At 33.1% G+C, this 16738-nt stretch overlaps 1 protein-coding gene across 2 annotated transcripts in view; it reads right to left on the minus strand.

Moving 5' to 3' along the window:
• Positions 1–505: 505 nt before the first annotated feature.
• IRSp53 (Insulin receptor substrate 53 kDa) overlaps positions 506–16738 on the minus strand; it is a 167023-nt gene continuing 150790 nt past the window's right edge. For both annotated transcript variants that reach the window (XM_035871079.2, XM_035871080.2), the window contains 9 exons: positions 13901–13972; positions 13533–13736; positions 13254–13445; positions 12432–12666; positions 7670–7966; positions 7226–7328; positions 6828–7086; positions 6486–6664; positions 506–5431 (listed from right to left, as the gene is read on the minus strand). In XM_035871079.2, the coding sequence (XP_035726972.2) occupies positions 3139–5431; positions 6486–6664; positions 6828–7086; positions 7226–7328; positions 7670–7966; positions 12432–12666; positions 13254–13445; positions 13533–13736; positions 13901–13972 (3834 nt within the window). In that variant the 3' untranslated portion in view covers positions 506–3138. The remainder of the gene's footprint in view (positions 5432–6485; positions 6665–6827; positions 7087–7225; positions 7329–7669; positions 7967–12431; positions 12667–13253; positions 13446–13532; positions 13737–13900; positions 13973–16738) is intronic.

Consider the following 16738-nt stretch of genomic DNA (forward strand, 5'->3'; position numbering starts at 1 on the left):
GTGAAAAACGATTTACAATTTCTGAATGAACGAACGCTTTTCGTTTCGTCGTTGAACGCAATGAGAAGTTGTCAAAGGACAGGAGACAGGGCGTCCAGGATTAACTTATCCGGAAATAAACTATCGTTGCGATGCGATGCGACGCGATACGATGCGATGTCCAGGAAAAATGTGAGTGGAAAATAGGGATGGGACGATAGTGGGTGTGTTTGGGGGGGGAGGGGGGAGGAAAAGGTTGGAGAGCAAGAGGAGGGTTCCGGATTGTTGGTATAGTAAAAGCGAAGCTCGACGTAAAACTTTTACGCGTGGCGACTATTAAAACAAAAAGTAAAATGAAATTGAAAGTGAATCAACAAAGACAAAAAGAAAAAGAATGAAAGAAAATAAAAATTAAAAAAAAAAAAAAGAATAAAAAGAAAAAGAGAAAAATAAACGAGTTTATGTACAGCGGCTCACAAAATTGCTTGAATACATTTTGAAGTTCTTTTAAGCTTTCATATAATAATTTTTATTCGAATGTATATGGTTATATGAAAGTTTATCGGTCATAAAGGAGTGTTCTTTTTTTTATTTTTTTTTTTTGTTGTTATTGCGACAATAATAAACAATAGAAGATTAGGATTATCTAATTTTTTTTTTTTTTGTAAATAAATTTATTGGTGCATTTTGTAAATCTGATTGTTTCGCGTGAAATACTTGGAAATGCACCGTATCATGAAAAAAATCAAGTGATTTTTGTATACGAGTTAGATTATTGAAATATCGATCGATCGATCATTAACAAAATATTTTTAAAATATTTTTAAATAGAAAGCATACCTTTGCTCACTTCTTTAAAAATAATTTATACGATTTAAATAAAAAACGTACGAATACTTTGTTGGTACACTGTACATACATACATACGTATATATATGTGTATATATATATATATATGTATATATATATATATATATACATATATACACATATATTATATATATATATATTATAATTATATATATATACATATATATATGTAGGCAATATACAATTGATATCTCGATCATAAGAAATTAAAAGAAATCATTAAGTGTCGCCATTTCGAGTGAAATAATGTCAAATAATCGTTAATTACAGCAAAACGAATTGATTATTTTTTTTTCCTCGTTTCCTTCGGAGTATATATTACTTTTCAATATTTTTTTCTTTTTCTTTTTTTGCTTTCTTTTTATCTTTTTTTTTTGTTTTTGACTTTTATGTATATCATGTTATATTCTCTTTTTTTTTCGATCACGTCGCTAGGATGGTCCCTAATCGTTGAATGAAAATGTCAGTCTCTCTGAAAAGGAAATGCCCTCGAAAAATTGGCAGTGCGCGTTTGCTTTTCTCTTTTTCTCTCCCTCCCTCCCTCCCTCTCTCTCTCTCTCTCTCTCTCTCTTTCTCTATTTCTTTCTATATATTTTTTTGTTATTTTTTTTCCTAATAAAAAGCTGCGATTAGCTTCCCTGGCGAGTGTTCTTCTTTTGATTTTAAGATAGCAATTTATAGTTTTTAATAATGGACTTAATATGGACGTACTGGTTGGACGGACATCCATGTAAAATTTAATGTTGAATTTTGATTATTTCGTTTCTTCTGTTTATTTTTTCTTTTTTTTTGCTTTTATTTTTTTTTATTTTTTTTTTCATTTCGTTTCTTTATCATTTCCGACTTCGGCTCTTGGAAAACGGCAACGCGAAGGAACTGTCGTTTGTCAAAGTAAAGAAAAAACATTTTTTTTTTCGTATTCTCTCTCTCTCTCTCTCTCTCTCTCTTGATATTCGGAGTTGAAACGATCTATTGAAATAATTTGTCTCATGAGAGAGCTGGAGCGGATCGATCGTTAGTCTTCGTCTTTCGTAGTTTCACTGTTGCAAATATGTTGGTCCTGTAAGATTTTCAAACGGAGAGATTACTATGCCTTATAGATAACGTAATGCAATATGTAATATAAAAAATATACGAAAGGAATTCGATTTTTGTGAGATAAATATTTGGATAAAGACGAAGACAGATAATATCGAATTAATATCTGAATAACTCTTTAAACTTTCAATTATAGTCTTATGATAAAATTATAATAACAATAATAATAATAATAAGAATAATGATAATAATAATAATAATAATAATAATAATAATAATAATAATAATAATAATAATAATAATAATAATAATAATAATAATAATAATAATAATAATGATAATAATAATAATAATAATAATAATAATAATAATAATAATAATAATAATAATAATAACAATGATAACATATCGAACCTAAGGTACATGCATTTATGCAGGTACAAATTTGCATAGCATACAAATGACGATACATTGAAACATACCGTAAGGGAAACTTACAAAGAATCATAACGTTCACATGTTTCGGAAACATACGAAGCAAGAATTCTAGCGAAAAGGGCATACCGTTTTATTAAAGCAACGTCGTTGTACCGTGAGAGCGATCGAGACAAGAGTTACGAGTGAAGCAACAACCATAACGTTGTGTGTCCTCGCACGGTTCAACCTCGGAGACTTTGACCAAAAACACGTTATATTCTCATAGGACTGTGAGCAAGAATCGAAACGAAAAGGATAAACATCGAGCAAAAGCATATATGATTTTCAAATGACATTTACGTATAGTTAAAAGGGTACAAATACAAGATAACGATGATAAGTTGCTACAAGCTATCATCGTGAAGTACACTCATCGTCGAGAGAATTCTGAACACGTAGAATAATGTCGGGGGTTTTGTGATGTGGATATAACTGAAGATAAACTAAAGATAAACTTTAATAAAATAAAATAAAATAAAATAAAATAAAATAAAATAAAATAAAATAAAATAAAATAGAAAAGAAAAACAAAAGAATAAACCGAAACGTATGGGTGTACGTGTAAGAATGAAAAAATCGTAAGGGGGAAAAAAGAAAAAAAAAAACAAAGAAAAAAAAAGAAAAAAAAAGAAAAGAAGAAAAATCAGATAAAATAAAATTAAAAAAGAAAGAAACAAAAACGATACCAAACGAAACGAAACGATACGATACGATATTGAACTAAACTAAACTAAACTAAATTAAACGAAACGAAACAAAACGAAAGAGAGAATCTTATTGCTGCTTCTTCTTCTTTTTCTTATTGTTGACCGACGAATCGACACCCCATAGATCGTACCATGGTCCACACACGTTCTTGTCCCTATCGCGATCAGAATCTCTTCTTAATTTCGTTCTCGGTAATAATGTCTTCTCCGCGACCGTTTGATCCTTTACAACGATACAACTATAAGTTGATTCCTCATCGGAAGCCTCAGTTTCACTGAAGCTACGTATAAGACCATTGTCATTTTCATTCCCATAATCTTTTTGTCCTCTCCTCTCGTTCCTCTTGACTTCGTTGTTCTCCTTTAACTCGGCAACGATCATGTTTCTTTTTGCCTCGAGGCTACGTTTGCGTTCCTTCTCAATTATCGCCTTTCTTGAAACGTTACCAACGAAATATGCTCTCTCCTCCTGATGCATCCGATACTCCGATCTTTCGATGACTTTAGGTCTTTCGGCAGGAGTCGGAAAGTCTTCGAAATAATCGTTTTTATCTGGCACGTGAATCCTCTCGGCTGGTTTTGGTTCATCTTGACTCGATTGTTCATTTGTCAAGGTAACATCACTGTCACGTTTCTCAAGACTCCGCCTAGATGTTGGACTACTGTCGGAACTACGTTTCTTCGTTGATTTTTCAAACGTGTTAGATCTATCCTCATTCAATTCCTTCTTTATCATTTTCGGTATATCAACGAGAGAACGATGCTGCCAAAGTGCCATACCCTCTAAAACGTCGGAATCCCTGCGGAACCTCCAAAATGATTTAGTCCTTTTAACTAATTTTGGACTTTTCGTGTCAACCTCGAAGGATCTACCTGTTTGAATCAAATGACCAACAGCGGTCGTTTGTCGAGGTAACAATGGTCTTCTATCGTCCTTCAAAGTATTATTGTTATTATCGTTTCTCTCTAAACTATTATTATGTTCATTTCTATCTACTCGTTGAAGATTACTTTGTTGTCCGAGCATACTCTGATAACCATGTCTTTCGATTACTTTAGTTCTTTCCAATTTGGTCTCGAAATTAGACTCATAACCGCGTTCCTTGTCGAGCGAGAGTGGATCTCTCGTAAACCTACCTGTTTCACCATAAATAGCTTCCTCTTTATCCGAATAACAACGATCACGGAAATAATTACCACGTATGTCAGTTGGCCTTTCAGGTGCTTCTTCCGAAGGTGGTCTAGGCCTTTCGAAACGACGACCAGAAGCTCGTTCTATGTTTCTATTTCTATCGGGATTCTTTTCGAATGTTCTCTCTCTTTCATAAGTCGAACTTTTTCCAGATATTGCCGACGACTTATCGAAATATCTATCCCTATCTTTCTCCAATCTCTGAACCAATCGATTCCTATCACGTTCGTTGCTGTTATACCTATCATAAGTATTCTGAAGTTGTTTCTCCTCTCTGTTACGTTCTAAGCTCTTGTAATCGTTTCTTCTTTCCATAAATTTCGGCGGACTGTGCTCTCGAGCATACTTTTGTGCTGTCTGTTCCAACTTTTGTGCAATATGTTCAACCTTCCTACCAATTTCCGGTACGGTTATTGTACTTTCGTCGTCGCTATCCGACGACGGACTTGACGATGTCTTTTCATTTTCATATTTCGACTCGTCATTCTCTAACGAACGATAACCACTTCTACGCGAATTTCGATCCTGATTCTCGATTCTATCGTTGTAATATTTCTTTTGATAATCAATACCAGAACCATATGCATCCTCTTCCTCGTCATCCATATCCAACTCGTCCTCCTCCGTTTCCTCTTGTTCCTTGTTATTACCTCGCTTTGAATTTTCTCGACGCAAACTCGATTGAGTTTGTTCGTTATTTCGTCTGTTAGAGCTTCTCGTTGACGTTTCCTCGCCGGTAGAAAATTTATTTCGATGATTTGGATTTGGCCGTACACGGGAATCGTATTCGTTCTTTTGAACTTTATCTTGAACTTTCTTACCCCGTTTACCAGTATTAGATTGACCATTCTCCAAAGTATTACGATTAAAGTAATCGCGAGTATTTTGTCGATCCTGACTGTTATCATAACGCCGGTTACCACTGGAGTATCTCCCAGAAATTGGTTCGTCGTTCTCGTTGTTTTGATTCGCATTAGATTCTGCCCACAAGTCCATCGCCGTTCTATAAAGTTGCCAGCTCTTCTCATCTCGCGATATCGTCTTCCACGAATCGTTCTCCCAATTTTTCTCGTTCGAACTTTTCTGATCGTCCTTCGATTGTTGTTGGAGTTGTTGTTTCCCGGACGACTCGGTGATTCTTTCAGGACGTGGCTTTCTTCGACGTTGTCTGTTTTATCGTTCAGGCTCAGGATGAGTAAAAAAAAACGAAGTGTGCAGATGGAAAGAAAGAGAAAGAGAAAGAGAAAGAGAAAGAAAGAAAGAAAGAAAGAAAGAAAGAAAGAAAGAAAGAAAGAAAGAAAGACAAAGAGAGAGAGAGAGAAAGAGAGAAATAGAGAGAAGAGAAGAAAAAGAAGAAGAATAAAAGATAAACTACATGATGAGAGGCGGGCGAGGACAACCAATAGAGCCAAAAGGTAAAAATGTAAAATCGTTGATACGCTGTACAGTTTGCATATGCGATGAAAAAGATAAAAAGAAGAAAAAAAAAAAGAAGAAAAAACTTGGATCGTGTATGGTGAAGGGATCGTGTCGGATGTGTCCTGGTGTGTTTCGGAGCATAGGATCCAAAAGAAAAGTGTGAGCCATCACCACGTCGGATTTTAGTTCCACCGACCACGATAACGCATGCGGAATCTACAAATAACGAGAGAAAACGATATCGTCATAGCAAATAAAGAAAAGCGTAGGCTCTGTTAACGTACCGCAGGTGGCAGGGTCGATCCTCTCATCGTTAATCCTACATTTTTGTTTTTTGTTTTGGTTTTTTGTTTTTTTTTTTCTTTTTTAATCAACCCGATCGAGGCAGTTGGGGGAGCAGTATCTTAATGACGGCTACGTCAAAAAAACGCAGCTATAAAGAGTTCTATAATGTCTCTAGCATATACCAAATACCAAGTAATAGCGATCAAAAAAAAAAAAAAATAAATAAATAAATATATAAAAAAAGAAAGAAAGAACACAAAGATGAACAATATTAAAAAAAAAAAAAAAAAAAGAGAGAAAAAAGAAATTTATGCGGGCCATAGCTATCTTACAAAGCTCTTCCAATCCTTACGCTTAATCTCATTCAAACAGGCAGAAGCGTTCCAATCTAAAATCTAATATAGTCAATCTTATATCTTTATCTTTTAAGAGATAGCAATCGAGTAAGTTAGAATGAATGGTCCCAAAGTGTGTTTCCGGTGAGCAATCGAAATCTACAATAGAGGAATATTTCTTACCTCATGGCCTCGTCGTCGCTATAATCAATATCCGGTTGAGCAGGTGGTTCGTTAGAAAATCCACTATCGTTGCTACTGTGAAGTGAGGTCACCGCTTGGGGTGGTGGAATTGGTGGGACGGGTGGTTGGACTCTACGACCACCAGCTAGGACAGTTGGTAATGTACCTGATGGACGGATCTGATAGAAAATAGAAATACAAATTCATCATATTATCGATACGTCGAAGATAACTCAAAGATTATCTCAATCAAAAAGTAATAAAGACAAATAAAAAGAAAAAGAATATATATGTGTATGTATATATAAATCTAACGACTCAATACGATACACTTATTCTCACCGATTTAGATTGACGAGCAGTAGGAGTGGCTAAATTGTGTGCACTGTTACTATTAGGGACATTTGTTGGTGTTCCACAGCTATTGGTATTATTATTATTGCTGTTGCTGTTTATGTTATTGTTTCCAGAACCATGATGACCACTCGATAACTCGTCGATGCTACTCGGTGTGACTGGCGGACGAGAGGGTGGTGGTTTACACGGTGGAATTGCTTGTGGTTCCGGTGTTCTACCATTGCTAGCACCATGACTAGGTGATCTTTTTACATAACGTTACATCACGTATTATATTAATTTTCTATACGTAATAGATCATAATAATTATTACACGAAATTCAAATATATTATCAAATATATATATATATAGACTTAATATATATATATATATATAGACTTACCCTAAACTATCGTCGATAATAACTTCGGTATATGCCAATGGAAACCATCCTGAACTTTGCGTACGAAGATTTTCACCGAATTGCCAGCCCTTTTGACGATCACCTAATACAACGATTAACGGATGCCCATATCAATTTCAAATATCCATTAGAAAGTTTCAATTGAAATAATAAGTCTAACTAGGGAAATCCTGCCAATTAACGTTAATCACATCCTGTTCTTTAGAATTTCGACGACAATTCATGAGTAGAATCGCAACGAATTAATGGCGATTGCAAATGGGGAAAGTGGAATGGGATAATTCTCTCTCTCTCTCTCTCTCTCTCTTTCTCTCCCTCTCTCTCTCTCTCTCTCTCTCTCTCTCTCTTTCTCTCCCTCTCTCTCTCTCTCTCTCTCTTTCTCTCTCTCTCTCTCTCTCCATGATCGGATTGGTAAGGACTCACCCATCAGTGCGATGAGATCACCCTCGAGAAAGCTCAACTGATTCTCTCCGGAGCTGAGATAAGCGAAGAGTGCTCTTGCGAGTGGTGCATCTCCCCAACCCCCAGAAATCGGTCCTGTGCCGTTGCCGCTGCTGTTGCCTCCTCCACCTCCGCTTCCGCTAACGCCTCCACCTACACCAGCACCACCACCACCACCACTACCAACACCTCCAACTCCACCTCCTCCTACTCCAACACCGCTGCTACGAGAAAGCGGCGGAGCCATGGATCTGGGTCGTGGTGGAGTTTCCGGGACTTCTGCAAATACAAAAAGAATACTTTCGTGTAATATCATTCAGCTTTGGTCGTTCATTGTGTAAGATCTATTTTCAATGTTCTGCGTGTTCGAGAAATTACTGAAGGAAAAGAAAAAAAAAAGGGAAAGAAAAAAGAGAAAAACAAAAATAAATCAATTCTGAATATTATCTCATATTTCAAGAAATTCCAAAGAATAATGGAAATGGGATCTATCAATTATTGATTTTGGATTTGATGTAATTTTTATGTAAAGGTAAGCTCATAAAAATCATATTGATGTTAAAACTTACAAGCAAATATTCGCTGTACTTTCATACGTTAATTTCAAGATATTTCAAACAGCAGAGTACGTTGCATAAATTATACTTAATTATTCCCGAGTACTTCACTTTACCAGAACGTTTTAAATATTTTCGTTTGACTTTCGTGAGAAGTTAAAGAACCGTAAAGGATAAAAATGATCATTGCATATGTATAATACTTTTATGATAATTTCATGCAAAATAAGAATATTTCTTGTATATTTTTCCGCTTCACGGTGATCTAGGATGAAACCATGCATGAAAGAATTATCAACGGGTCGTTCTCATTGTCAATGTCGTTATGGGAAGGAATATAGGATGTAGAAAAGGGGAAAGAGAATCCTGTTTCGAATTTATGGGCTATTGTATGCTACGGTACAGGAGGGGTTAGAGAAACTACGCGGAACGAAATATGCGTTGGGTTAAAGATTCCGTGTGATACGAAGATTTATAATAATTGAAAATCTAGTGGATAGAGATCCGGTGAAGACGATGAACGAGCCGCGATGCAACCGAAACTTCTGCCGTACGATTAACTGTTGGTATAATTTAGAAAATAAAATTTAGAGAAAAAGTCCTTGAAATTATGATACAGCGGAAATCACTTGTGAAACTGAACGGCCAATTTTTCTCTGTATACAATAAAATTTGAAATACGGTAGATAAATAATAATTATTGCTCCCATTATTCATGAATTTTGAATTACAAATTTTTCATTCGTCATAAAAAAGGAAAAAGAAAAAAGAAAAAAAAAAAGAAATTGAATATTCATGTCAACATTTTTTTTCTTCTTTTTCTTTCTTTCCCTTTTTTTTTGTTTTAAATACAAATTACGAAAAAATTCAAAGTGATTAGCGGATAATATAAATAGAACAAAGAGGAAGAAAGAAAAAAAAAATCAAGAAGCATGAGATTTTCAATTGGAAAATCTAGTACAGTGTTAGTAATTGAAATTATGAGAGGGATAATGATTTATGCATCATCGACTTTCGGATATCTACACGAATAGCTTGAAATAAAACATGGAAAACGGCGATTTTGAATAGCCGAATCCAACACCCGTATCTATATGTATATCTGTCTCCCTTCGTGATTCTATTCAAAACTACCCTCCAATATTATCCGCGCCGTCTGTGTTTCCAAACGAGCTCGGGTTAAAGAGGATTTTCAAAGGTCAGCGTAATATCGAATATGCGCTCGTCGGAAATCGAGGGAAATTACTGGAATGAAAGAATTACGAGTAAACTCATCGCACCAATCTGCTTGCATTTCTTAATCCATGTTAATTTCAATGTTCGTTAATTTTCCACGAATTTATTTACTTAAATAAACATTACTCGCCGATTATAATTACGCCGAGACATATTTTTTGAATGATAGTGAAAATGGAATGGTAACAATAACATTTCAAAAATTTCTCTTTCTCTTTCTCTCTTTCTCTCTCTCTCTCTTTTTCACTCCGTTAACTCGGGATCAACAAAATCAAGTATTTTCTCGGCGAGATCGAAACTTTACCACCTGGTCGGTTGTTTCGGAGGGTGGATTTTGATATGAGGGAGGTAGGTAGGTTAGTACAGGTAGGTAGGAAATCATTCAAACGTCGAATCACCTGGCAAACAATCGACTGATTTGTGATTCAAACGATATCGAAAAGTATTACATAGAAGTAACGCGTGCGAAATCAGTGAACATTGTAATTCGAAATAACAAGAACGAAAGAGTGATGGTGTCTCTGGGTGAACAAGTTTCCATGGGGTTAAAAATCCTTGCTGGAATGGTCCAGCGTGGAGGGTAGGAAACAACCTACTTGTATATATATATATATATACACGCGTGCAGATATACATATACATATCCATATATATTGGTTACTACTTGAGTGTTCGGATATTTGCAAATTAGCAAGCTATTTCGAGAGCGTCGTTTGACAAACAAACAAACAAAAAAAGGCAGAAAAAAGAAAAATTAAACGAAAAAAAAAGTACGTATTCGAAGTGAATTGGGCGGTGAAGGAGGGGAGAATAAAGGGGGGAGGTCACGAGCTTTCGATCGATTTCGCACGCCGGTTTGCCGGCATTTCGATCGGCGAGCTTTCATGATCTCCCTCTCTCTCTCCCTCCCTCCCTCTCTCTCTCTCTCTCTCTCTCTCTCTTTCTATCTCTGTCTCTCTCTTTCTCTCGCTTTTCGTTACGATCCGAGAGGAGGAAAAATTGCAAATCCTCGAACGGCGAGGGCAAATAACAACCGAAAGAGCTCGACACTCGATGGGTATACCAGCCCTTGTTGATGGTTATCCAGCCCCACCTACATCCCCACTCTCTCACTTTACCTCACCTCACCTCACCACCCCTTTTCTACTCTCCTATATATATATACATACTTTTCCCTTCGTATCAATGATGACGGTGATGATGCTGTCCACTCGCTAACGTTACTCTGTATTCGTTCAATCCTCCTCTAACTGTTTAGCGAACACTCCTGGCTTGTTCGAGCTTCAACATTTCGTTACGTCCGCACGAATGTGCTTTGTACGCGCTTTGACAAGTTTTGAAAATTTTGTATATTGATAAGAACGTTAACGGCGCTAATAAATATCGCCAATTATGTAACGACGAATATTCTTTCTCGTTAAAAGAAAGAAAGAAAGAAAAAAAAACAAAAAAGAAAAAAAAACAAAAACGATTTGTTGTATCTCGAATGATTAATAATAATTATAATAATAATAATAATAATAATAATAATGATGATGATGAATGATGAATAATAATAATAATAATAATAATAATAATAATAATGATTATAATAATAATAAAAATTGATCGGAGAGTAGATATACGTATACATATATATAATATAATCGAGAGAAAAATTTTTTTCCCTATCGTCGATTATGTCGTTCGAAGAAGTAATCATCTATCTTATCGAATATGAAAGAAAATTTTTTGCTAAAAAAAATATATATATATTTTATTAAAAATATATATATATTTATATATACATAATATATGTATAAGTATGTATATATAATTTGTAATATCTCGTATAATTTGTGATAACAAAAACGAAAGTGGAAGAAAGAAATTGAGGGAGTTTCGAGTGCGGTTTATTTGATTATCGTTCAGTATTTAAAAATAATCAACGCGTAGTACCCATAAAGAGAAGAGATAGAGAGAGAGAGAGAGAGAGAGAGAGAGAGAGAGAGAGAGAGAGAGAGAGAGAGAGAGAGAGAGAGAGAGAGAGAGAACGTTTTCATTTGGTTTGCTTTTAGTTAAAGGCATATTCAAATTACATAGAGTGCAACCGATACATGGCTCGATCCCTTCTGAAAATCCGTAACTGAAGTACTAAAAGCTTGCGCGTCAGATTTCTACTCAGACCTCCTCTATAAATTCGATTACAAGCCTGAAATCTATACAACCAACCTCTTCGTGTTGATACTTCTAATAATGTTTTAACTCAATAAAATATTCTATATAGGTGTTTAAAGAAAATTAATAAATTAAATTTTAATTAGTTAATATAAAAACAATTTTTAAGTTTCTCGCTTGTAATTATTCTTATTATTATTATTATTATTATTATTATTATTTTCTTTTTGTTTTTTTTTGTTTTGTTTCTGTAAAGAGATCTGAGAAAATTGCTCCAGGATTATTATCAATTTATCTGTAATTACTTTTTACTTTTAAATAAAATATTTTAATTATGATTCTCAAAATTATACGATATTCCGTATCGTTGAATAATGTTCCTTTTGTAAACTGTAATTATCGAAAAAATTTCTGTTTATATCCTTATATAAAATATGCATTAAAAAAATCATTACGATCAAATAAATTTTTCCTGTTTCATCGATAGAAAAGTTTTCTTCATTGATAATGGACAATTATCAATTGTTGTCAATTTATAAGTTCGATCAGTAATTAATATTATTCCATCAAATAACAAAAACTTATAAGCTTCGTTTTTTTTTCGTAGTTATAAAATTCAAAAAATAAAATGAAAAATATTAAATGCGTGTATCATTATTTATCCATTATACATCAGAATTAATGATTATCATAGAGTGAAATTTCATACACAAAAGAAAGAAAAAGAAAAAAAAAAGATATGAAGAAAAGAAAGAAGAAAGAAAAAACAATACAAAAAGATAATTTTCTTATACCTGGGCCGAGGGATAACGTGGAGGCATGCAAATTGGCCTCCGATCGTGCTCTGGAAAGCACAGCTGGTAAATGCGGTGGTGGTCCGTGATGAGCACTGGAGGGTGTGTTACCAGATGGTGGACCAAGACGAAGTTCCAAACAAGAACTATCCATGCTTCGTGTTTTCCTCAATTGTGAGCTCATTGTTAGCTCGGATCCACCGTTTTCCTCGTCCTCAGGCCAAAATGAGACTTGCTAAAATTTATAAGAAAGAAATTTTTTTTTACTTTATCATTGTCGTTAATTAAATTTATTTAATTTCGTTTAATTAAAAATAGACGTATCGTTCGATTAATAATACAGTTTAATATATTAAACGTATTCAATTAATTAAATGTATAATAAAAATGATTGTTTATGAAGATGAAAGCTCAGCCATACCTAAGCCACTTCATGATCCAGTATATTGAATTATTTTTAATTTTCTATTAATTATTATTTATTTTATATATTATTTTTATATTACGTTTAATCGTTAACACACATGTACCTGTGTGTGCATGTGTATGTGTGTATGTGTGTGCACACATCATTAATCAATTATTAATTATTATTGTTACCACGAAATGATATTTACAATAGGTATTATAGAACATAATAATGAATCAATATTATTAATTTATTATTGCTTAGTTAATAATGTTTTCCTAAAACGGTTCGATTTCCAATAACATTCGTTACTATTCTGAATCTATAATTATTAGTCGAAAATTTCGTAATGAATGGGGCCAAATTTGAATTCAATCAAGGATATGTCGTTTAGTTCTCTCGCGCAAACTTACCCTCAGTCTCGAAGCGAACATGTCCTCAACGGATTGTGGCAAATATTCTCTGGTGGCTGCAACTTCGCGCCATTTGTCAACCGATGGATGAAGAGCAGCGAGTGCGACTTCGTAAAAGCTTGCGCAATGCTTTGCCAAAGAACATTGTCGTTCAAGGACAAATCCATACCTTCTTCTCTCTTGCGTCATAGCCTGTAAAAGGGAAACGAATAAATGTAAAATAGAAAAAGGAAAAAGAAAAAGGAAAGAAAAAATTGAGAAGAATAAAAGATCACTCACGTTTTTTAAACTTTGCTCACAAAATGCATCGAGCTTCGATTTCTCTTCCTCTAATATCTGCATATTTTTCAATTCTTTATCCATCGCGAGTCCACTTTTGCCAGCACCCCTTGACTTTTTTCTCTGTTTCTTCATCGTCGCCGCAGCCTTACTGTAAGTCTCAGATCTGGTCTTATGCTGTTGCAGGAACTTCTTCTGTTCGCTCTGCGTAAGAGAACGCAATATAGACAAAAGTTAGTCTCTCAGTTATGAATCTCTCAAGCAAACGTGAATACATACATATGTATTTATATGTTTATATACATACGTATATATATATATATATATATATATATATATATATATATATGTAATATTTGTATACCAACCTGAACAACCTTAGTATCTTTTTCCAAGTTCGTTTCTAAGGGTACCAAGAAATCAACATAGAACGCCTTCAGCTGAAACAGTCAAGAAAAGAGAAGGCGCGTTAAGTGGGCTTTCAAAAGTGGAAGAACTTTAATGCATACAGCGAGAAAGAAAGAGAAAGATAAAAAGAGGAAAAAAAAAGAGAGAGAGAGAGAGAGAGAGAGAGAGAGAGAGAGAGAGATAAAGGAACGACGTGACGAGGACCCCAAGCGAAAGCTTAGGTAATGAGACACTTTTACGTTGTAGACAGTGTAAGAAAAAGTCTCTCTTTCTTCTTGTAAGAGTTAAAGTTAGGGCAGCAGACCAAACTGGACATTTTCCTCGTCTTTCTAATTCTGACCTATTTCTGAAGTCAACTCACAGTAGTCTCACCGTTTGAGAAAAATTACAAAAGTGATACATTCGGTGGGTGCTACTGTCTCGACTTTGAACAGCTTATTCCTGTTTCTTTCTCTCCCTCTCTCTCTCTCTGTCTCTCTCTTTTTTTTTTTTTTTTTTCTTTGCGATCTTAGTATTTGGCAAAGGTGTTTGTGTGAGCGCGACGTGTGGACGTTTCTTTTCTCATAAGAACATCATTTCCTTAAGTTACGGGGTTAAATTTTTATCAAACTTCGGCCTTCAATTTCTTCTTTCTTGAAACACTTCTTTCTTTCTTTCTTTCTTTCTTTCTTCCTTTCTTTCTTTCTTCTTTATTTTGTTTCTTTTTTCTTTTTCCTTTTTTTTTTCTTTCTTTTTCTTTTCCTTCTTTCTTACGATACCTAATTTTCTTTTTCCTCTCTTCTCTTTTCTTTTCTTTTCTTTTTATTAGACGTTCTGAACGAACTCGTTCGAATCAACTGACGAAGTAAATTAATGAACGAAATGAATTATCGAATTATCATTTATTCTTTGATTGGAAAACTTTATTGATAATGTTTAATTTGCTCTCTTTCTTTCTTTTTTTCTTTCTTTATTTCTTTCTTCTTCTTCTTTCTCTCTCTCTCTCTTTTTCTTTTTTGTTTCATTAATTAAAGGAACCTCTTGTACGGTCGTTAATGTTTTAAACGAGAAAACCAAGTTCGTTGCATAATACAATTTGATAAACGTTCGCTAGACGTGAGAAAACCACGGTAGATCTTTCACATATGTAAGTATACGTATATATATATATATATATATATATATATATATATACACGAAAATGTATATATGTGTATAGGTAGATACAATCTACCTAGGTCTCATAAGCAACCGTGAAACGTAGCCGCATAAGGCAGCTAAATTATAAAACCACCGGCATAGTTATCGTTGCGCTTGGGTAAAAACTTACTGCGAATTATCCTTGTACTTTTAGAATATTTTCAAATATTTTACATGATCATCTTTGTCCAAATAGAAACAATTATTTTACATTTGTATTTTCGAATTATTAATTATTATTTAAAGCATTCATAAATAATTATAACTTTTGGACTATTAACAGACGATAAATACGATAATAATAATGATAATAATGATAATAATAATAATAATAATAATAATAATAATAATAATAATAATAATAATAATAATAATAATAATAATAATAATAATAATAACAATAATAATAATAATAATAATAATAATAATAATAATAATAATAATAATAATAATAATAATAATAATAATAATAATAATAATAATAATAATAATAATAATAATAATGTCTATATCGAAACGTTCTTTTTTTACTTTTTAATATTTTTCTGATAGAATTATATAAAAGAAAATAAGAAAAACAAAAAAATTATGAATGAAAAGGAATAAAACTGCTTTATTAATAGATATTGAATTAATCATAAAACTAATACTACAGTTATTATTACTGTCGTAATAATGACAGTAATAACATAAAAAAGTAAAAATAATAATAATAATAATAGTAATAATAATAATACACTTTTATTGAAACGTTCGTATTCCACTTTTAATCTTTTCAATAGAATTTTATCAAAGAAAAAAAAAAAATTTGAATCAAGAAAGAAAATCATTCTTTTATTTTCCATCATCTCTTTACTTTAGAATAAAATTTTGATCAGATCAATTTTCTCACTCACTCCCACCCTTCGAGATATCGAGTACGTTCTCATCTGTTTTCGTACTTCAAAGTTCGACAATTTTGCTTTCAAATATCTTTTTTTCATTTCTCTCTTTCTCTCTCTCTTTCTCTCTCTATCTCTATCTGTCTCTTCCTCCTCATTTTCCTGAATTTTCTCTAAATCGAATTCCGAAATCAAGGTGAGTGGCCACGTGCAAGCTTTCAATTGAAACTTTTGCATCTTCTCTTCTTTTATGCGATCGATCAAAGGGAATCCAAATCTAAATTGAACGTACATACCTTCGATGTCGATCATTGGACCTGATTGAAATATATGTACATACATATGTATCTATGCTCTTGTATCTTTCTTCTTTTTGTGTTTTTATTAAAATAATAAAAAAGAAAAAAAGAAAAAAAAAAGAAAAAAAAGAAAAAAAGAAAGTAGAGAGAAATAAAAGAATTAAAAAAAGAATTGTACTCTTTCATGAGATCAAGATTTTACATTTTTCTCCTTTCATATTTCTTTGATCCGATCGAACTGTATATATTACATATCATCTATGTGTGTGTATAAATATAGGTATATAACCGTATCTAACATTTTAGATATTTTTTCTGTTATAATAAAGAAATCTATTGACGTTACTCGCTATCAAAAAAAAAAAAAGAGAGAAAAGGGGAAGAAAAATTACATTATATCTGATAACAAACGAAATCAGGTTTATTATATAAAAAAAAA

The sequence above is a fragment of the Vespa mandarinia genome, chromosome 1 (assembly GCF_050613455.1).
Source record: "Vespa mandarinia isolate Hongniang chromosome 1, ASM5061345v1, whole genome shotgun sequence".
NCBI lineage: Eukaryota > Metazoa > Arthropoda > Insecta > Hymenoptera > Vespidae > Vespa > Vespa mandarinia.